At 44.9% G+C, this 23,639-nt stretch overlaps 1 protein-coding gene across 1 annotated transcript; it reads left to right on the top strand.

The window, feature by feature from the left end:
* The first annotated feature begins 14,052 nt into the window (after window positions 1-14,052).
* On the top strand, window positions 14,053-23,529 carry MYOCOS (myocilin opposite strand). The gene is made up of 2 exons (XM_030759831.2): window positions 14,053-15,689; window positions 18,968-23,529. The coding sequence occupies exons 1-2, from the start codon at window positions 15,595-15,597 to the stop codon at window positions 19,125-19,127; spliced, it is 255 nt and encodes an 84-aa protein (XP_030615691.1). The 5' UTR covers window positions 14,053-15,594; the 3' UTR covers window positions 19,128-23,529.
* Window positions 23,530-23,639: the final 110 nt, after the last annotated feature.

Raw genomic sequence — 23,639 nt, 5'->3', positions numbered from 1 at the left:
CTGTGCTCTTCAGAAAACTGGAATTTCTAGCCCTTCCACTATGTGAGCATAAAGTAAGTCTGCATCTCAGAAGAGGACACTTACCTGACCACGCTGGTACCCTGACCTCAGCCTCCAGAACTAGATAAGTTATAGAAGAGCTGCCAAGATGGCAGAGTAGAAGGACCCTAAGTTCACCTCCTCTCACGAGCAGACCAAAATCACAACAGTCTGCAGAACGACCATCACTGAAAAAGACTAAAACCTTCCAGAAAAGATCTTCTACAACTAAAGACATAAAGAAGGAACCACAAGGAGACCAGTAGGAGGGGCAGACTGACGATACAATCAAATCCATACCCCCGAGGTGGGTGACCCACAAACTGGAGAATAATTATATTACAGAGGTTCTCTCATAGGAGGGAGAGTTCTGAGCCCCACATCAGGCTCCCCAGCCCAGGAGTCTGGCACTGGGAAGAGGAGCCTCCAGAGTATCTGGATTTGAAGGCCAGCAGGGCTTGATTGCAGGAGCTCCATAGGATTGTGGGAAATACAGACTTCACTCTTAAAGGGTGCACATAAATTCTCACGTGCACTGGGACCAAGGGCAAAAGCAATAATTCAATAGGAGCCTGGGTTGGACCTGCCTGCTGGTCTTGGAGGGTCTCTTGGGGAGGTGGGGGGCAGCTGTGGCTCACCCTGGGGACATAGACACTGGTGGCAGACATATCAGGGAGGATTCATCCGTGTGAGCTCTCCTGGAGGCTGTCATTTTGGAACCAAGACCTGGCCCCACCCAACAGCCTGTAGGCTTCAGTGTTGGGATGCCTCAGGCCAAACAACCATCAGGGCAGGAACACGGCCCCACCCGTCAGCAGACAGGCTGCCTAAAGTCTTCGTGAGCACAGCCACCTCTACACACGTCCTTAGACATGGCTCTGCCCACCATCTCTAGAAGACCAAGACCCAGCACCATCCACCAAGGGGCAGATAGAGGCCCCTCCCACCAGGAAGCCTGCACAAGCCTCTAGACCAGCCCCACCCACCAGGGGACAAACAGAAGCAAGAAAACTACAGTTCTGCGGCCTGCAGACAGAGTCGGCAAACGCAGGCCAGACCCTACCCTGGGACCAGCTGGCCCTTGGCCCTTGGGTGGTAATAAGGGAGTGCACTGCTGGGACACATAGGATGTCCCCTACAGAGGGCCACTTCTCCAAGGTCGAGAAATGTAACTAACCTACCACATACATAAAAATATGAGTAGCAATTTAGACAAAATGAAGTAACAGCAGAATATGTTTCAGATGAAGGAACAAGATAAACCCTAGAAGAAGAACTAAGTGATGTGGTGGTAGGTAATCCACCTGAGAAAGAGTTGAGTAATGATCGTTAAGATGATCAAGTAACTCAGGAGAAGAATGGATGCACAGAGCGAGAAATAAAAGTTTTTAACAAAGAATTAGAAAATATAAAGAACAAAAAAACAATTGAATACAATAACTGAAATGAAAAATACACTGTAAGGAATCAATAGTAGACTAAATGAAGCATAAGAGCTGATCAGTGAGCTGGAAGACAGTAGTGGGAATCACTGCCACTGAACAGAATAAAGAAAAAAGAATGAAAAGAAATAAGGACAGTTTAAGAGACTGCTGGGACAACACCAAATGCACTAATATTCACATTGTAGGGGTCCCAGAAGGAGAAGAGAGAGAGAAAGAGCCTGAGAAAATACTCGAAGAGATAACAGTTGAAAACTTCCCTAATATGGGAAAGGAAACACTCACCCAAGTCCAGAGAGTGCAGGGAGTCCCATACTGGATTAACCCACATTAGAACACACCAAGACACATTGTAATCAAAATGACAAAAATTAAAGAGAGAATATTAAAAGCAACAAGGGAAAAGAAATAACATACATGGGAATTCTCATAAGGTTATCAGCTGATTTTTCAGCAGAAACTCTACAGGCCAGAAGGGAGTGGCATGATAAAGTGACAAAAGAGAAAAACCTATGACCAGAATACTCTACCCAGAAAGGCTGCCGTTCAAATTTGATGGAGAAATCAAAAGCTCTACAGACAAGCAAAAGCTAAGAGAATTCAGCACCACCAAACCAGCTTTACAACAAATGCTAAAGGAATTTCTCTAGGTGGAAAAAAAAAAAAGGCCACAATTAGAAACAAGAAAATTACAAAAAGGAAAAGCTCACTAGTAAAGGCAAACACAGTAAAGGTAGGAAATCATCCACACACAAAGCTAGCAGGGAGGTTAAAAGACAAAAGTAGTAAAAATCACTTGTTTCCACAGTAAGCAATTAAGGGATACACAGAACAATTAGATGGAAAATATACCAAAAACAGTAATCATGAGGAGATGGGAGTATAAATGCAGGGTATCTAAAATGGAGTTGAAATTAAGAGATCAGCAACTTAAAACAAGTGCATATATATATAGACTGCTATACAAGAACCTCATGGTAAAAGCAAAACAAAAATCTATAATAGATATACACACAAAAAAAGAAAAAGGAATCCAAACATAACACTAAAGATAATCATCAAATCACAAGAGAAGAGAACAAAAGAAGAAAGGAGGAAAAAAAGACCTATAAAAACAAATCCAAAAGGAGACATCACAACCAACACCACAGAAATACAAAGGATCTTAAGAGACTACTACAAGCAAATATATGCCAATAAAATGGACAACCTAGAAGAAATGGACAAATTCGTAGAAAGGTACAGTCTCCCAAGACTGAACCATGAAGAGACAGAAAGTATGTTCAGACCAATTACAAGTACTGAAGTTGAATCAGTAATTTAAAAGCTTGCAACAAGCAAAAGTCCAGGACCAGATGGCTTCATAGGTGAATTCCATCAAACATTTAGAGAAGAGTTAACACCTATCCTTCTGAAACTATTCCCAAAATTTGCAGAGGAAAAACAAATGCAGAGGAAAAAATTGCCTCTTATAGGAAAACATAGGAAGAACACTCTTGGACATAAATCACAGCAAGATCTTTTTTGACCCACCTACTAGAGTAATGGAAATAAAACCAAAAATAAACAAATGGGGCCTAATGAAACTTAAAAGCTTTTGCACAGCAAAGGAAACCATAAACAAGACGAAAAGACAACCCTCAGAATAGGAGAAAATATTTGCAAATTAATCAATGGACAAAGGATTAATCTCCAAAATATACAAAGAGCTCATGCAGCTCAATATCAAAAAAACAAACAACCTAATCAAAAAATGGGCAGAAGATCTAAATAGACATTTCTCCAAAGAAGACATACAGATGGATAAGAGGCACATGAAAAGATGCTCAACAGCACTAATTATTACAGAAATGTAAATCAAAACTACAGTGAGGTACCACCTCACACTGGTCAGAATGGCCATCATTAAAAAATCTACACGCAGTAAATGCTGGAGAGGGTGTGGAGAAAATGGAACACTCTTGCACTGTTGCTGGGAATGCAAATTGATACAGCCACTATGGAGAACGGTATGGAAGTTCCTTTAAAAAAACAAAATATAGAATTACCATATGACCCAGCAATCCCACTACTGGGCATATACCCAGAGAAAACCATAATTCAAAAATACACAGGCACCCCAATGTTCATTGCAGCACAATTTACAATAGCCAGGTCATGGAAGCAACCTAAATGTCCTCTGACAGACGAATGGATAAAGAAGATGTGGTACATATATACACTGGAATATTAGCCATAAAGAGGAACAAAATTGGGTCATTTGTAGAGACGTGGATGGACCTAGAGACTGTCATGCAGAGTGAAGTAAGTCAGAAAGAGAAAAATATTCTATATTAATGCACATTTGTGGAATCTAGAAAAATGGTACAGATGAACTGGTTTGCAAGGCAGAAATAGAGACACGGATGTAGAGAACAAACGTATGGACACCAAGGCGGGAAAGGGGGAGTGGGATGAATTGTGAGATTGGGACTAATATATATACACTAATATGTATAAAATAGATAACTAATGAGAACCTGCCGTATAGCACAGGGAACTCCACTTTGCTCTACAGAAGAAACTAACACAACATTGTAAAACAACTATACCCCAATTAAAAAAAAAACAACAGGAATTTCAGGTTGTATTTCCCCCTTTACTCAAGAATTATTTCATACCGTGCTTCCTTTAATAAATATTGAGGAGGGACTTCCCTGGTGGCGCAGTGGTTAAGAATCCACCTGCCAATGCAGGGGACACGGGTTTGAGCCCTGGTCTGAGAAGATGCCACATGCCACGGAGCAACTAAGCCCGTGTGCCACAACTACTGAGACTGCGCTCTGGAGCCTGCGAGCCACAACTACTGAGCCCGTGCACCACAACTACTGAAGCCCGTGTGCCTAGAGCCCGTGCTGTGCAACAGGAGAAGCCACCACAATGAGAAGCCCGTGCATCGCAATGAAGAGTAGCCTGCACTTGCCACAACTAGAGGAAGCCCGTGCACAGCAACAAAGACCCAACACAGACAATTAATTAATTAATTTTAAAAAATAAAAATAAATATTGAGGAATTTTCTGAATAAATAAATAAATTCAATGGTGTCTGTGATAAGAGTGGGCAGTGGACCTAGTATATGGAAATTGTGGGTAATTATCAGAACATTTCAACTGTTTCCATTGGTACATTTTCTCTTTATATTTCTCTTTACATCTGCAAACTGCTGATTCATTCCTTTGCTATTTTCATGTTGGCATATTTCTCCCATGCATTCTTTGCAGGTATTATCTCCAAGATGGTGCCTCAATTGTATCTTCAAAAGGCCATTCCATTGCACTATCGGGGTGGCAGCTTCTAGGTGGTACAGTATGCAATAGGACAGTGGACTCTATGGTTATGCGTCCATTGCCACATCTCCTTTGAGGTAAGGTGGGCTCCTTTGTTCAAAGAGAGGTAGGAACCCTTGAGGGGAGAACACACATTCTGTAAGCTCTATGATGGTGCCAGTTGAGGTCCTGCAGGCAGCGAAGGCAAACCCATATACAGAATGGGTCAGTTCCAGTCACCAAAGGGTTGGATGGTCTTCCAGTCATTTTTCCCTCCAAGCTCCTGACCAACAAGCCAAGTCTTCTCCCATTGCTCATGAGTTTGCAGATATTCTTGGCTTGGGCCCCTTCTCTTTCCACACACAGTAAATGGCCAGATGAATTGCCCAAAACTCTACTGGGACAATTTTCCCTTGTCCCTATCATTTAGGGCCACGACTAACAAGAGGTACAGCAGCCATCCAGTTTTGGCTTGCATCGACGTATTAGATTGACGGGACCAAACCTGAGTTTTCCCCTTCTTTCTAGGCTGACCATAAGGGACACTTCATGCAAACGTAGGGATGATCTGAGGGAGAGGTGCTGTGCAATATTAATGAAAGATATGGGGGTCTGGGCCACCTGCTTGTAGCATGGGCCCTACTTATGCCAGTTCTAGATACATAGCTTATGATAGATTGCTGCTGGGCCTGCTCAACTTACGACCCTGAGGGCCTAACAGAGCTGCTCAAGATGAACAGTCCTGGCCATTTGCTCACTTCACGTCCTGAGGTCAGGTGTTCTGTTTCTCCCAGGAGCCTTGTATCCATAAAACTCCATTGCAGATGGTCTTGCATTGTAATGTTCCTACTGTATCTTGCCACAGAGCTCTTTTTCCCGTCATCAGTACCTTTGGTGGGGTCTTCTAGTCAGTCATCAACCAAGTGGCAAGTGAGTACACTTGCCTCACTGTCTGTACCTGGAGGGGCCTTTCCTGCCCTAGAACCTGCTCAAGTTTGGCAGACTTTCATGTCACTCAGTACTCCCAAGTATGGAATATGCTGCCTCAGAATCCAACAATTGTGCTTTTGTGAGAGGTGTAAGGTGCAATATTTTGTCCTTTAATTTGGAGGTGATGGAACGGCATGACCCCAGATCTCTGGATCCCTATAAACTTCACTGATGGGGTAGACCCACATCGACCTGCTCTAACAAATGTATTACTTGACTCAGCAGCGACAGTTAGGGCTGCAGCTGGGTTGAGTTTGCGGTAATCTTCAGTCTGGTTTATTGTAGAGGGCCAGAGGAGCGAATTAAATGGGGATATTATGGGAGCCAGTATCTCTGCGCCCTTTAGATTTCTAAGGGTGGTACCCATCAGGGCAATAACCACCCAGCACAAGATATTTGATTTACTATATTGACTGGGAGGAGACAGTTTCAGAGACTTTCATTTAGCAACTTAGTATTTCCCACAACAACAGCTCCTACCTCAGGCCCAGGCACAATGGGAGAGGACTGCCGACTTCCAAGTACGTCTGTTCCAATCATAAAAAGCATATGGAAAGCATGTGGAAAGGACCACTGGGTAGGTCCTGGACCCAGTGGACTCACTGTGATTCAAACCTGGGCCAGGACTCTATCCCTGGACTCCATGTGTTCCCAACTCTAACAGAAGGACCATGCTGGCACTTTAAATATCAACGGCAACTTGAATCCTGCATCCAAAAATCTTCGAAATGTGTAGGTAATTCCCAGTGTATGGTTACTTGGGTAAATGGCCCTAGATTCCCCATGAGGAATCATTATCATACACTCGACCAGGGTATTGCAAGGACCTCCTCCTAGAACTTGATTTCTCTTTTATTTATTGATTTGTACATAATTCATTTCTTTTTTTGGCCACTCTGTGCAGCATGCATGATCAGGGATCGAACCCGTGTGCCCTGCATTGGGAAGATGGAGTCTTAACCACTGGACCAACAGGGAAATTCCTGATTTCTCTTTTAGTGACTGTGGGTTATTAAGGTGGCTGCCCTCGGCCTCATCATCCAGCACTGATTTGATTGTAGAAACTGAGCAATACTTGCTGACTCTTCACCATTCCTGGGAAGGCTGTGTTCTATGAACCACTTCTATAGTTGTGTGGGGGCCAAACCACCCAGCTGCCACTCTGGTTTTGCTGCTGGTTATGATAACATTATCCACCTGTTCCTGATCTTTAACCACCTGACCTCTCTTATTTTAGTATCTATTATGCTTGCTGCTATACGTGAGGCCAATTCCAGTCATAGCATCTCCCACTGTCAGCCCTTGCCTACAGGGGACAGCCACCCCTGGGCTTCCTAATGACACTGGAGCCCTTTTGTGCAATACATTCTTTGTTCCTTTGGTAAAGGGAATGTCCGCCATGTGCATCCCCAGAGCCTACTCAACTGGGTTTTCTGCCCTACACAGTATATCCAGTCTAGAATGCCCATTTCTCTGAGCCTTGTGTTACCTTCCACCATCCATCCTGGAATTTGTACTTCATTTGACATGGGCCATCTCTTACTGCCAGCTTCCAAGAGCCATCGTAGCAGCCGGTGAGCACTGTCTCCCAGGGCCCTTGCTGGGGAGTTAAAACATGTATCGCAGGACAGAGCTCTCCTAAACCCCCCTTGAGCCGGCATTCACAGGATCCGGTCTCAAATGTAGATTAATACCAGGCCCAGCTGGTACAGGTTAGCCGAGTGCTGTAGCTGTTTCTTCCTATAGTCCCTTTGGTCCCTTAGCAGTTTCCTGGCAGGCTATGTGGTGACTTGACTCTAGGTATTGGTCTGGCAGCCAGAATGGAGATCCTGAAGGGTGTGTGTGTTACCCTACAACACAGAGGCCTCTGCAGCATCTTTAATCAAGAGGAGTGCTAGTCTCCAATAGGGAGGACTAAACCATCTCGGCAGGCCCTGAGGATTTTCTTATAAATTTACTTATTTATTTTTGGCTGCGTTGGGTCTTCGTTGCTGCGTGCAGGCTTTCTCTAGTTGCGGCGAGAGCGGGCTACTCTTTGTTACGGTGCCCGGACTTCTCATTGCAGTGGCTTCTCTTGTTACAGAGCACAGGCTCTAGGTGCTCGGACTTCAGTAGTTGCAGCATGTGGGCCCAGTAGTTGTGGCTCGCGGGCTCTAGAGCACAGGCTCAGTAGTTGTGGTGCACGTGCTTAGTTGCTCCGCGGCATGTGGGATCTTCCCAGACCAGGGCTCAAACCTGTGTCCTCTGCATTGGAAGACAGATTCTTAACCACTGCGCCACCAGGGAAGCCCTCTGAGGATTTTCTTCATCCCAAGTCTCAGGATCCTGTTTTTTCCCAGCCTTGCTGGAACTAAGAAGTCAGCCTCCTCTGTAATACTACTTTTTTTTTTTTTTTTTTTTTGCGGTACACTGGCCTGTCACTGTCGTGGCCTCTCCCGTTGTGGAGCACAGGCTCTGGACGCGCAGGCTCAGCGGCCATGGCTCACGGGCCCAGCCGCTCCGCGGCATGTGGGATCCTCCCGGACCGGGGCACGAACCCGTGTCCCCTGCATCGGCAGGCGGACTCTCCACCACTGTGCCACCAGGGAAGCCCATGGAATGCTACTTTTATAATTACGTCCTCAGCCTTATCCTCAACGTCTTCTGTCCTTTGGCTGCAGAAACTAAGCTGTTGCCTAAGAGGCCTCTGACTTTCTCACTTCACCTTCAACTGCTGATTAATGACCCCAATCTTTCATCATCTTTCTCAGAAAGAGGCATCGTACTTATAATTGGTTCTTCCCCTGAGCCTCTCAAAAGCTTGAGATATTAAACCTTCCAGTTCATCCTCTTCCAACACAATCCCATCCCAATTCACCATCAATGAAAAAAAATTTTTGGAATGTAATTGCTTTACAATGTTGTTAGTTTCTGCTGTATAACAAAGTGAATCAGCTATATGTATACCTATATCCCCGTATTCCCTCCCTCTTGCACATCAATGAAAATTTTAACCACTGGCCATTACAGCTTGCCAGGGACTGCTAATGCTCCACATACCATCAGTGATAAGGTTCTCTTTGCCTGGTAACCCACAGCCAAAATCTCTTTTTGGAGTCGTCTTCCTTAGACCACTGCTGGCACCCGCTGTACTAGATTGAGTTTCCTGGGAAACACACTGAAATGTAGATTTATGTGCAGGAAGCTCATTGGGGGAGTGCCCTCTGCATCAGTAGCCATGGGAGAGAGAAGCTGAATTGCGATGTATCAATAATTACAACAAAGGCCTCGGTTGATTCTATAGGCAGCTCCTGAGGTAGGATGGGTCTGGGCATTCATACCCCTACACTCGTCAGTCATTGGATGAGGGCTATCATTTGTCTCTAGGGGAGGGGCTGAGGCAACTGTCTTCAGCTGAAAGCAATGCCTGGAGAGGGACTCACCTGAAAGCCATCAGCCACCAACACTCCTAGCATCTGGGGAAACGAGTACCTCAGCCAGAAAGAGGATCTGGATGACGTGCCACAGCATCAGCTACGATGCGCTGGATGTTGTTTCAGGTGTTGAGATACAGAAGGGAGTATAGCAGGCAAAAACCTGTGGTTTTTTTCTATATTTTAAGTGGAGTACACGAGGAAGGCATCACTGTGCAGGCAAAATTGAACAAAGACTTGAAGGAACAGAGGAAACAAGGTATGTAGATATTTGGGGCCGCGTGTTCCAGGCAGAGGCAACAGCAAGTGCAAAGCCTGGCTTGAAGAGGGAGTGTCCCTGGGTGTTCAGGAACACGAGGAAGCCAGAGTGAGAAAAAGGGAGAGTAACAATTGTCGAGGTCAGAGAAATTGGGAGTGAGGGAAGGACGCAAATTGTAATAAGCTCTGAAGGCCATTGCAAGGGTTTTTGGCTTTTACTCTGAGTAAAAATGGAAAGCCATTGGAGGGTTTGGAGCAGAGGAGAAACATGACATATTTTTAAAGGATTGCTCTGGCTGTGTGTTGAAGGAGGGACAAGGATGAAAACAGGCAGGCCAGTTAGGAGGCTTTTGCAATTATTCATGCCAAGGATAATGATGAGTTGCAGACAAGGGCAGGTAACAGTGAGGGTGGTGAGAAGTGGCTGGATTCTGGATATAACTTGAAAAGTTGAGCTCAAAATCCATCTGTTGATGGACTGAATGTGAGTTTGAGAGAGAGAGAGATATAAGACAAAGATGACTTCTAGATTTGAGGCTCAAGCAGCTGAATGGATGGGGTTGCCATTAGCAGAAATGGGGAAGACAGCAGGTAGAGCAGGTTTGAAGGAGTTGATCAAGAGTTCATTCTTAGGCGTTTTGAGTTAAGTGTTTATTAGTAAAATGGAGATGTCAAGTGGACAGTTGATGTATCAGTCTGTAGTTCAGGAGAGAGATCTGGAGAGACAGACAGGATGTCATCATCCTAGAGATGGAATTTAATGATGTGACTAAATGAGATCAACAGAGAAATGAGAGTAGAGAAGAGATTCAAGGACCGAGCCTTGGATGCTCTAATGTTAAGAGTTTAGGAAGATGAAAAGAAACAAGCAAAGGGAACTAAGAAAGAGTAACCAGTGAGGTTGGGGCAGGAGACGTGTGGTGTCCTGGAAGCCAATGAGGAAATGTTTCAAGGGGGAGGGAGTGATTTACTGTTTCAAACACTACTGATGGCTGAGTGAGAGGAGCGATGTTTTGGTAATTCACCACTGGCGTGGATTTGATAGAGGATGGAAGGAAAGCAATTGGAGACAATGAATACAAACAACTCTCCTTCAAGAAATTTTTGTTGACTTGTTTTGCGGTGGGGAAAACTGGATTCAAGACAGAGTTTTAAGATGGGAGAAATAATGTTTGAACACTGATGGGAAAGATCCAGTAGAGAGGGGACATTTGATATTCAAGAGGAGAGGATTACTGGAGTGAAGACCTGATGTGGATGAGAGAGGATGGGGTCAGGTGTCCGAGTGCAAGCGTTGGTCTCTGAAAAGGCATCGATAGTAACGGGAGAAGAGGTAAACAATATGGCGCAAAAGCTGGAAGGTGGGTAGATGGGTGGGTGGTGGGTACTTGTGGAAGTTCTCTTGATTGTCTGTTTTCCTCAGCTGAAAATGAGAATTAGGAAGAAGGGTTGGAGGTTTGGGAAGAGATGAGAAGGTTTCTAGGCCTGAGATAAGTACCCAGTTGAAGTTTGCAGTCATGAATTTCAAGTGAGTAGTCATCAAGGTGTGTGTTGTAGTGTCAAGGGGTAGAGAGGTGAATGTAACTTAGGTTGGCACTCAGCCAAGCAAATGCAGACTAGAGAGGGGGTCAAGGGAGCTGAGAGTAGACTTGAGGTACTCACACACCTGTGTTAGTGCTAATTATCCTGTTACCTCAGCTAGGCATCTATGCCTATAAAAATTATACCCGGCTTATACATCTTGCAGAGATTGAGAATAACTGAATCCCGTTCAGGGTAGAGTGCTAGAGCCATAAATTTTTGTAGCTGTAGGGATGGCAAGATAATATAGTCCCTAGAGGTGTCTCCACTTTGGCTTTCCCAGTTCAAGTCTTCCTGGGAGGCACAGCAGGGTGACCCATCCTGTTCTTCCAGGAGGATTCCTGTCCCTCTTTTGCCTGCATATCCTCCCAACAATCCCTATCCCTTGGTCTTTGTTCCACATAGCTGAGAGAGCCTAAGAGAGAAGTTTCAGTTCCCCTATTGTAAAATTAGTAATATTGGTAGTTGTATAGTTTTCTATTGTTTTTTAGAGAATACATGTTTTCATTTTATTCTATTTTGTGAGTGGAAAACCGCAGTCATTAAATATGTGAACTTGGGTGTTAGGTAGACCATGTTTTGAAGCCCAGCTTTTTTTTTTTTAACATCTTTATTGGAGTGTAATTGCTTTACAATGTTGTGTTAGTTTCTGCTGTATAACAAAGTGAATCAGCTATATGCATACATATATCCCCATATCCCCTCCCTCTTGCGTCTCCCTCCCACCCTCCCTATCCCACCCCTCTAGGTGGTCACAAAGCACCGAGCTGATCTCCCTGTGTTATGCGGCTGCTTCCCACTAGCTATCTATTTTACATTTGGTAGTGTATATATGTCAGTGCTACTCTCTCACGTAGTCCCAGCTCACCCTGCCCCTCCCCGTGTCCTCAAGTCCATTCTCTACCTCTGTGTCTTTATTCTGGTCCTGCCCCTCGTGAACCCCAGCTTTAACACGTTATCTCACAAGTAGCAGCTAATTTCTAATGTGATTTCATTATAGTTAATGGAGAGAAATACAGACTCTCTTACCGCCAAACTGCTCTATTACCAGGGCTTCTTCTTACACATCTGAAGTGTCAACTTCACGTTTGGATGTCAGGGTTCAGAAACATGTTTTAGATTTGTATGGAATATCATAAAGGATGGCTAGCATAGGAGGTAGGGGTTTTTCCAGGTTTGTATTGCTGTTAATCATTCAGATATATCTGACGACAGCAAACTTCCCAAGGGTTCCTACTTAAGAGCTCAGACTTCGTTCTCCAAAGTCGTTGGGCCAAAACAACACCAAACAAACCAATAATTGTTTCTGACATATTCAAACACAATAGAGAAATTTGATTATGTTAGACTTTGGTAATCACATGGCTAAAGGAGACAGATGGGAACAACAATGCTATTGCAGTTTCCGATTTAATTTAAGTAATTGTTGGGTTCCCACTAGGAACTCAACACTGTGCCAAGCCTGGGTTAGGAGGGAGGGAAAAAATAGGGCTCCTGGGCTTCCCTGGTGGCACAGTAGTTAAAAATCTGCCTGCCAATTCAGGGGGCACGGGTTCAAGCCCTGGTCCGAGAAGATCCACATGACGCGTAACAACTAAGCCCATGCGCCACAGCTACTGAGCCTGCGCTCTAGAGCCTGCAAGCCACAACTGCTGAGCCCACGTGCCTAGAACCCGTGCTCTGCAACAAGACAAGCCACCCCCATGAGAAGCTCGTGCATTGCAACAAAGAGTAGCCCCCGCTCACCACAACTAGAGAAAGCCTGCACGCAGCAATGAAGACCCAACACAGCCAAAAATAAATAAATAAAATAAATTAATTTAAAAAAAATAGGGCTTCTACTTTCAAAAAGTATATAATTGAGTTTGTGAGGAAAAGGCTTACATTCATGTTATTACATCAAGGGCAGTATACACACATATTCATATTCATCCTGGGCTAAATGTATATATATGTATATATATATGTGTGTGTATGTGTATATAAACACGAATTTAAACATTTTAAAAGCCCAAAAAAGGTTAAATTAGGGATTTTTGCAAATATTTTCTCAATCCTCACAACTGCCCTTGTAGAGATTATTACTTCTTTTTGTAATTGAAGTATAATTGATTTACAATGTTGTGTTAATTTCTGCTGTACAGCAAAGTGATTCAATTATATATATATATATATATACATTCTTTAAAAATTCTTTTCCATTATGGTTTATCACAGGATATTGAATATAGTTCCCTGTGCTATACAGTAGGACCCTGTTTTTTATCCATTCTATATATAATGGTTTGCATCTGCTAATCCCAAACTCCCACTCCATCCCTCCCCCACTCCCCCTTCACTGGCAACCACAAGTCTGTTCTCTATGTCTGTGAGTCTGTTTCTGTTTCATAGATAGGTTCATTTGTGTCATAGTTTAGATTCCACATGTAAGCGATATCATATGGTGTTTGTCTTTTTCGTTCTGACTGACTTAGTATGATAATCTCTAAGTCCATCCATGTTGCTGCAAATGGCATTATTTCATTCTTTTCTATGGCTGAGTAGTATTCCATTGTGTGTATTTGTGTGTGTGTGTGTGTGTGTGTGTGTGTGTACACCACATCTTCTTCTTTATCCATTCGTCTGTCGATGGACATTTAGGTTGTTTTCATATCTTGGCTATTGTGAATAGTACTGCTATGAGTATTACTCCTCTTTTACGGGTAGGAAAACCAAGGCTTATAGAAGTTAAATTACTTGCCCAAGATTATCCATCTCAAAAGTGAAAGTCATGAAATCAGTCAATACCTTTTATTTCAAAGTCAAAGCACCTGCCGCCTCAGCAGAAGTGCTGAGTCATCAGGAAGGAGTGGGATCAATTATTATGATGCTGCTGGGAGGATGGCTGTACATGAATTAGCTTTTTAAATGTAGTCAGTAGTAACAGGTCATGCTTTCCAGCCTGTTTGTGTGCTTCCTCGTTGCTCATGTCGCCCAAGGCTCTTGCCCTGCTTTGCGCTCAAGACCCATCTCCCCCGCCCCCCCCCCCCCCCGCAACATCTTTGGGGATTTCTCATCAAGGTCAATTCTGCAGGGAAAATCTGTGTCAGCTGCTAACTTATTTATTTATTTAGTTGCACTGGGTCTTAGTTGCAACAGGTGGACTCCTTAGTTGCAGCTCGCGATCTCCTGAGCTCCAGCATGTGAACTCTTAGTTGCGGCACGCATGTGTGATCTAGTTCCCTGACCAGGGATGGAACCCAGGCCCCCTGCATTGGGAGCTCAGAGTCTTAACCACTGTACCACCAGGAAAGCCCCAGCTGCTACCTTTGAAGGGCAAAAATCAATCAATTAACTCAAGCTCTTGAGAGAGATTGACTACAGGAGGATTAAAAAAGTCTGGGAGGCAGTTGGCGGCAGTAGTGGTGGTTTTAGACTTTTCCTTCTCTGAGACGGTGGAGTAACTGACGTGTGGGAACAGAGGCTGCACAGAATGAGGGCATTTCTTCAAAGACCATGAGCTGAGGTGTGGAAAGGGTCATATCCTGAGCTGATCTGGAATCAAAAGGTGAGTCATTTGGGCTTCCTCCTAAGAACAAACCTTTCCAGCCAGCAGACCAGGCTGGCGAGCTCAGGCCATTGCAACTCACGTTCTGAGAACGGCCATGTCACCCCGTAAGTGTGACCAGGTATCCAGGAATGAAGACTCATCCCTTACTCCTTTGGAAATGGCTTGGCACCGAGGCAGAACTGGAGGGTCACTTGACTCTGTACTGGAGTCTTTGAAGCCAGGCAGACGTAGGTTGAGATTCTACATCTATGCCCCCTGGGGAAGCTACCTAATTTCTCTGCTGCTCAGTTTCCCCATTGGCTCAATGGGGATCATAATAACTTACCTTGCAGAGTTACTGTGGTTACCAAACAGAATACTGTAAAAGGATATCCTACATCCGACACTAAAGAGGTCCCACTGCTGTTATTTTTCTTCTCAATATCAAGCCTCCAGTATCTCTGCCAGGTGCATATCTGAATAAGTAGCCTTGTCAATCCTATGTCCCTTTCCTGTTCTTGAGAAGGTAAGTGCTCCAGGAAGAGGGCGGCTCTGCGTGTGTCAGTGATGCCAAACAGCCCTATGAGAGAAGGGCTCCATGGAAGTGGAACTCGTTAGAGGGGAAGCAGCACCGACAGGGCCCAGCTGTGCAACCTGGGGAGAGACAGTTCACCTCTCTGGGCCTCCGTTTCCCCAGCTGTTCCCTGGGGGAAACCATAGCTGCCCTTGGTTTCCATATCACAAGATTGGGTTAATAATACCTGTTCTATCTAAGGTGGGGAGGACCTTGCTCTTCCCCCACAGCAGGTATTTGAATGAGAAAATGTCTGCCTCGTGACAGGGGTGGGAATGGGGGGGGTGGTGGGCTGTAAGGAGGACCCACTGAGAACATGGCAGTGAAAGTCCTCTGCAAAAAAAAAAGTCCTCTGCCATGTTGGACCCAGGCAGAGCAGTCCCAACCCCTGAAGCATGTTTGCTGGTGCTTTTGTTTTAGATTCACAGGTGCGGTGAATCTAAATCCTCTGAGTGCAAGGCCATGGCAGAGAAAGGCTCCATGGGCAAGAGCATTAACCTCCCCTACAGAGACCTGGCCTCCGAGGTGACCAAGCGCCGAATCACCATGACCATGAGGTACTTCCGGGGTCTCTGGTGGGGGTTAGGATGGAACATAAATGCTGATCCTCACCAAGTGCCGTAAAATGCCTCCAGATGCTGGTTTATGTAAATGTATTCATCCATTGCAGCAAGGCAGATTTTTTTTTTACATCTTTATTGGAGTATAATTGCTTTACAATGGTGTGTTAGTTTCTTCTTTACAACAAAGTGAATCAGTTATACATATACATATGTTCCCATATCTCTTCCCTCTTGCGTCTCCCTCCCTCCCACCCTCCCACCCTCCCTACCCCACCCCTCCAGGTGGTCACAACGCAGCACCGAGCTGATCTCCCTGTGCTATGCGGCTGCTTCCCACTAGCTGTCTATTTTACGTTTGGTAGTGTATATATGTCCATCCCTCTCTCTCGCTTTGTCAGAGCCTACCCTTCCCGCTCCCCATATCCTCAAGTCCATTCTCTAGCAAGGCAGATTTTACAGATGAGAAAACACTTTGTCACCCACTGTGGGAAACAGACCCTTGTCACGTGATCCTTCAATAGGCAATGATAAGGGCGCTGGGATGAACTTCAGGTCAGTGGCTCTTGACTGGGGAGTGAGGATCACGTTGATAATCAGCTGGAAGTTATGATGTACCCTCTCAGTGTAAAAATGCATGACTTTGCAAAGTTTGGGAACAGCATGGACTCCCCGAAGCTTGTCCTCATTCCCAGCTAGGCTGTAAGCTCCCTGCAAGGACTGCTTTTCTCCTTCATGACTCTGCACCTGGTGCCCAGGACTGTGCTAGCATGCCCTTAGAAAGGGGAGGCCTCGACAGCTTATCTGGCACAAAGGAGAGGGTTTGCCTGCCTTGGAGTAGTTAGCTGCCTGAGCTGCATGCTGGAGTTCTCAAACAAGTCCACTGCCTGACACCTTCCCCTGATTGTAGGCTCAGTGGATAAAATACAGGATGCCTAGTTAAATTTGGACTTTAGATGAACAACAAAAAGGGGTTTTTTTGGCCTAAGTAAGTCTGTGTGATATTTGTGATATACTTACAGTAAAAAAAAAAAAAGTTGTTTATCTGAAATTCCAATTTAACTGGGCACCCTGTATTTTCCTTTGCTAAATCTGGCAAGCCTACGATGGCCACTGTGGGATGCTCTGCACTCTCTCTGGTCTGAGATCCCCAGATCCAGTCAGGTGCCCAAGACATCTCATATATAAAGGTATATAAAGAAAACATTAGGACTCCAATTTATATGAAAACTGAGCTCTGTTGAAATTGACGTTTGGTTGGATGCTGCACCTTCCCTGTGTGTCAGGAGGTTGTGTGTAGATTGAGACTTTCCAGATGGGAGGACGGGAGCTGCAAAGCTGGAGGAAGGCCACCTTCACTGGACTGCTTCACTCACCCGCAGCGAATGCCAACATGTTGCAGTTTGTCTGTGTGAGTTAAGTGGACTTATAAGTTATTGTGTCTAGTCTTTTTTTTTTTTTTTTTTGCGGTATGCGGGCCTCTCGCTGTTGCGGCCTCTCCCGTTGCGGAGCACAGGCTCCGGACGCGCAGGCTCAGCGGCCATGGCTCACGGGCCCAGCCGCTCCGTGGCATGTGGGGTCTTCCCAGACCGGGGCACGAACCCGTGTCCCCTGCATCGGCAGGCGGACTCTCAACCACTGCGCCACCAGGGAAGCCCTATTGTGTCTAGTTTTAATGAATGCAACCCTCAACAGAGAAAAGTGGCCTAACAAATTTCTGCCAAGAAACCTGGGTTGAAGTCATTCTTATAATGCAGATATGAGTAAACAACAATTGGCAGAGCTGACACTTTTGGTGTGAGTTCTGTGGGTATAGTATGAGCTTAAAAATAATGATTTTATGAAATCTGACAAGTTGGCTCAAAATAAAAATTATTGATTTGAAATAGGGACCTCCGTCCAGTTTGTTCACAGTGCTTCTTGACTTTAGAGTTTGTTGGGATGTAAGATATTAGTGAATTGATTTAAAAAATTATGTACAATTTCTTAGTTAACATAGGTATGGAGTTTTAAACCTTTACAGATGGGGCTGCGTGGCAAATTTGACACCACTGGTTAGACTGTGGAGTGGGCATTGTCTCCAGGGTGCTGTGGTCACTATGTTGTAAAATCCAAAGAGATCCCACAGTTCTGGGGCCTCTCCCGGTTAGCCCCTCCCCATTCCCCCACATCCCCCGCAGCAACATTAGGTAGACATCAGCTCTCACTGGGAGATGCAGCAGTGAGCTTGTGATCAGGAAATCTGAGTTTGGATTCCAGTTCTGTATTTTTTGTGTGTGTGTGACCCATCTCCCTTTTTATTTATTTATCTATTTATGGCTGTGTTGGTCTTCGTTTCTGTGCAAGGGCTTTCTCCAGCTGTGGCAAGCGGGGGCCACTCTTCGTCGCGGTGCGCGGGCCTCTCTCTGTTGTGGCCTCTCCCGCTGCGGAGCACAGGGTCGAGACGCGCAGGCTCAGTAGCTGTGGCTCACGGGCCTAGTCGCTCCGCAGCATGCGGGATCCTCCCAGACCAGGGCTCGAACCCATGTCGCCTGCATTGGCAGGCAGACTCTCAACCACTGCGCCACCAGGGAAGCCCTTCAGTTTTGTATTTTACTGGCCATATGACCCGGGTAAATCGCCTTCTGTCTCAGCTTCCTCAGCTGAAAAACTTAACAGGGGTGAGCTGTCCTTGAGAATCTGAATGTAGTTAGTTTCTAGTTAATTTCCAAGTCCCTAGACCAGAGTAGGTGTTCATTCAGCAAACAGTTAATTCTGAATCTCTAATCACTTAACTGGCTAGTCGTATTCCCTTGAAGGCAGGGTTTGCCCAGACCTGAGTAGAATGGAGATGCCTGGTGCATTCTAGCAGATGGGAAGGAGAACCTGGTAGGCTGGAGGTGGGGACGGGGGCGGGCAGGGGGTGACTAGGCAGAAAGGAGAGCTGAAGTGAGCCTAGGCTGAACTAGCCAGAGAATAGCTGGTATGCAAATAAAACATTGAGAGAGAGAGAGCCTGCCCTGGGCTGAAACTACAGAGAGCTGGCTGGTAGGGGTGGACCCCAGCTACACTGGTTCCATGGGACCATTGGAGATGGTTAAATTGTCTCTGAGAAGAGCAGACACACAAAGTGTAAATAGAGTGTATCTTATCTTTGCCAGGTGATGGCTCTGTAAACGTGGGTAGGTGAGTCAGGATGTCCTCCAAAATGCTGTATGCTCTTTAGGTGCTGGGATCTGGGGGTTCTTTTTAAAAATCCCACCTTTAAATGACATTCAGTGTGCCTTTCTTCCCAGAGAAGAGAGATTTACCAAGAAAAGTGATGAAGCCGGGGAGATACCCTCAGATATGGATTTGGGACAAGCTCGTCCTCCTAGTGCAGCTGGCTCCGAAGTACCCCCAGCCCCACCTCCTTCTCCAACTGAAGACTCCAAAGTTTCCTTCTTAAGCACCTAAAACATCAATCATTTTGAACTAGACTTTGACAGAAAACTCCAAAAAACAGTTTCCATGAAGTCACTGGGGTTGGCTTTGAAGACTCTCTTGGAAAATCTTTGTTCTTTCTTTCCTAGTTTTCTTCTCCTACAACCACTGTTGAGCATTGTTTATCCTTACTTATGCACTTAGAGTAATCTTTGGTTTCTCAAGCCAAGTCTCTGATGTCTCTGTTTGGTCTTTAATTTATGCCACACGGTAGAACACTTATGGTAGTCAGTTGTATTTGAATTAAAAAAAAAATTATCAGGCCTCAGTGTTTGTTACTAAACCTGGATGGGTGAAAATCTGAATTTAAAGATCTGAGCTCCAGAGAACCCTGAGGGGTTTGGGTTTTCAAACCTCAGCCTGGGACGTGACAGTTTTGTGGCCTTTTGTGGCATCTCCTGGGCTTGGACTGGGCTGCATTTCACATTGATGGACGACATTTTCAAAGTTTGTTTCTTGGAGATTTTTAAGTGAATTTCAAACTCTAACAGAAGAAACTTAACTTCAACAGCAGCCAAGCGCAGGGTGGCTTAGTTAGGGAGGAGGGACATACTGCTCAGGTCTGATGCTCAAGACTCCCCAGAGCGCTTCTAAGGACCCACAGGACTCTTCTGAAGAGTCAGGAAGCATTAAAGAGGTGATCATTCAAATCCACTTCTGGGAAATGTCCTCAGCTGCCGTTGGGGAGGGGGAAATTTCCTCCTCTATTCCTCTTGAGTCCTGGTGGTTGGACTAATAGTAAAATTGACAAGACAGATGAACAGGAGAAAGAGAAACAAATTTTAATTCATGTGCATGGAGGTCTCATGGAATTGGGACCAAAGAAGTGGCCAAAGCAGGCAGTTTTTATACTTTTTAGACAAGGAAACAATACATTTGTGAGGAATAGGTAGGACAAAGAAATTTAGGTTTTGGGGTGCTCAATTAATGAAGGATCTAAACAGTTTGGGCTTGGAGTAGTAAATAAAAGAAGTAACAAGATTTGTTTCACAGGCTTCTCAGCCCGAATTCTCTCTCTGACCATAAGTGTGTCTGTTTATGTGAGAGATTTATTTCCTACTTTAAGGGTCAGACAGAAAGGAGGGTCAGAGTATTCCTCTTGCATTGGCCGTTTCTTAAGTAACTTATTTAAGATAAACCATACACCACTGAGGCACATTTTGGGGTGGCCTGCCCTGGCCCCCAACAGGGCCATCTTTTATTGCATTCGCTTCTTCAGAGTCCTTGTGGGCGTTCTCCCTCCAAGCCCACCCTTATGTGTGCTCAGATTCCCTCCCCACATAGCAGGCTGTGCTGTTGATGTGGAAGTCAGGTTCCTTCTTGTGGTCTTCTGCCGCAGCAGTGAAGCAGGGGGAGCAGGCCTGGAGCACCTGTCATCGCCAGCTGGGGGCTCAACACACACATGACCTCATCCTCAGTCAGATGAGAGAACAAGCCTGCACTGTCCAATAGGGTAGCCACTAGCCACAGGTGGCTACTTAAACATAAATTCATCAAAATTAAATATAACATTCAGTTCCTTGCACTAGCCACATTTCAAGTGCTCAATAGCTACATGTGGCTGGTGGCTACCATACTGGATGTTACAGATATAGAGCATACTGTCGTTACAGAAAGTTCCATTACCGCTGGAACAGAGGTTAAGTGAATAGGGTCACACAGCCAGTTAAGCATAGAATCAAGGAGGGAAAATGGTGGGAAGGGGTACCCCTTGAGGTAGTTTTATTTCTGATTGTTTCTGGGCAAGTTCCAGGATATTTTTTCTGTTTATTCATGTGTTCAAAATATTAAGTACCTAAAACAAAACAAAACAAAACAAAACAAAATATTAAGTACCTACTGTGTGAGCTGTACACTGTTCTAGGGACATATTATTTTGGCTTTGTTAAATCTTGGTCATGAGTCTATTTATTTTTAACATCTTTATTGGAGTATAATTGCTTTACAATGGTGTGTTAGTTTCTGCTTTATCAGTGAATCAGTTATACATATACATATGTCCCCATATCTCTTCCCTCTTGCATCTCCCTCCCTCCCACCCTCCCTATCGCACCCCTCTAGGTGGTCACAAAGCACTGAGCTGACCTCGCTGTGCTATGTGGCTGCTTCCCACTAGCTATCTATTTTACGTTTGGTAGTGTATATATGTCCATGCCACTCTCTCACTTTGTCACAGCTTACCCTTCCCCCTCCCCATATCCTCAAGTCCATTCTCTAGTAGGTCTGCATCTTTATTCCCATCTTGCCCCTAGGTTCTTCTGATCTTTTTTTTTTTTAGATTCCATATATATGTGTTAGCATACAGTATTTGTTTTTCTCTTTCTGACTTACTTCACTCTGTATGACAGACTCTAGGTCTATCCACCTCATTACAAATAGCTCAGTTTCGTTTCTTTTTATGGTGAGTAATATTCCATTGTATATATGTGCCACATCTTCTTTATCCATTCATCCGATGATAGACACTTAGGTTGTTTCCATATCCGGGCTATTGTAAATAGAGCTGCAATGAACATTTTGGTACATGACTCTTTTTGAATTATGGTTTTCTCAGGGTATATGCCCAGTAGTGGGATTGCTGGGTCGTATGGTAGTTCTATTTGTAGTTTTTTAAGGAAACTCCATACTGTTCTCCATAGTGGCTGTATCAGTTTACATTCCCACCAACAGTGCAAGTGGGTTTAGGGACATATTACTGAACAAAACAATCGCTGCCCCCGTGGAATTTACACTCCAGTGTGGGAAGACTGACAAAAGGTATATATAATTTAAAAACAACGGATTATATGTTAGGAGATGTTAAATGTAATGGAAAAGACATTTAAAAATAATAAGACAGGGTAAGAAAGATTAGAAGTGGCAGAGGAAGAAGCAGGTGAGTTGCAATTTTATTTTATTTTTTATTTTTTTTTTTTTTTTGGGGGGTACGCGGGCCTCTCACTGCTGCGGCGTCTCCCGCTGTGGAGCACAGGCTCCAGACGCGCAGGCTCAGTGGCCATGGCTCACGGGCCCAGCCGCTCCGCGGCATATGGGATCCTCCTGGACCAGGGCACGAACCCACATCCCCTGAATCGGCAGGCGGACTCCCAACCACTGCGCCACCAGGGAAGCCCGTGAGTTGCAGTTTTAAATAGGGTGGTCTGGGTAGGCCTCATTAGGAAGGTGATATCTGAGTAAAACCTTGAAGACAGTGATGGAGTTAGGTGTGTGGACATCAGAGCAGAGGGAAGAGCCAGTGCAAAGGCCTTAAGACAAAGGTGTATCCAGAGGAGGAGAAGGGGCCAGTGGGGCTTGGCTGGAGTAGAGTGAATCAGGGGCCATTAGTAGATGAAGTCACTGGTGGTGGGGGAAGGAGGTAGATCACGTGGAGCTGTGTAAGGACTGACTTTGAATGAGCTGGGGAGGCATGGAGGGTGTTCAGAAAAGGAGACTCGTGCTCTGGCTGTTTGTGTGGAGGACAGGCTGTACGACGGGAGGAAACAGAATCATTTCAGAGGCTACTGTAGTAATCCAGGAAAAAGACAATGATAATTTGGACAAGTAATAGTTGGGATGGTGAGAAAGGTGGTCAGATTCTAGATATATATATTTGAAGATAGAACCAATAAAAGTTTCTGATGGATTGGATGAGGGGTTGTGAGAGAGAAGAGTAAAGGATGACCCCAAGATTTTTGGTCTGAGCAACCGGAGGGATGGAGTTTCCATCAGCTTCAAGACGAGTAGATTTGGAGTGTCTGAGGGGGTGGGATGGGAAAACTCAGAAATTCCATTCTTGTCCGCTTAATATGCCTAACAGACATTTAAATGGAGAAGTCAAGTGGGCAAATGAATGTATGAATCTGGAGTTCAGGAGCAGTCTGGGCTGGAGATATAAATTTGAGGCATTGTCAGCATAGAGATGGCATTTAAAGCCATGATGCTAGACGAGATCACCAGACGAATGAGTAGATAAACCCTAAAGTGAGCCCTGGGGTGCTACAATCTTAAGAGGTTGGGGCTATGTGATGGTTCATTTTATGTGTCAACTTGGCTGAACCAAGGGGTGCCCAGATTAAACATTATTTCTAGATGCGTCTGTGAGGGTGTGTCTGGATGTGGTTAGCATTTGAATTGGTGGACTGAGTAAAGTAGATCACCCTCCGCAGTAAGGGTGGGCATCATACAATCCATTTAGGGCCTGAAAAGAACAAAAAGGTGGAGGAAGGAGGAATTCACCCATTTTGCTCCCTGCTGGCCTGTTTGAACTGGGACGTTGGTCTTCTACCCTGCTCTGAGATTTACACCATTGGCTCCCCTAGTTTTCAGCCCTTTGAACTTGGACCAGCTTTCCTGGGTCTCCAGCTTGCAGGTGGCAGACAGTGGGACTTCTCCACAATTGCATGAGCCAATTCCTCATAATAAATCTCTTTTTATATCTGAATCTGTATTTATACTTATATATCTCCTATTGGTTCTATTTCTCTGGAAAACCCTGACTAACACAGA

This window comes from Delphinapterus leucas, chromosome 1, assembly GCF_059928025.1.
Source record: "Delphinapterus leucas isolate spDelLeu-1000000601 "Yukka" chromosome 1, BTC_Dleu_Yukka2, whole genome shotgun sequence".
Lineage (NCBI taxonomy): Eukaryota > Metazoa > Chordata > Mammalia > Artiodactyla > Monodontidae > Delphinapterus > Delphinapterus leucas.
This window is presented reverse-complemented; position numbering and strand designations above follow the sequence as displayed.

Excerpts from the sequence above, each read along its gene's own strand:
- MYOCOS (XM_030759831.2), top strand. The coding sequence starts at position 15,595 with ATGGCAGAGAAAGGCTCCATGGGCAAGAGCATTAACCTCCCCTACAGA. Across the intron at positions 15,690-18,967 it reads CGAATCACCATGACCATGAG|AGAAGAGAGATTTACCAAGA; the intron begins GTACTTCCGGGG and ends CTTTCTTCCCAG.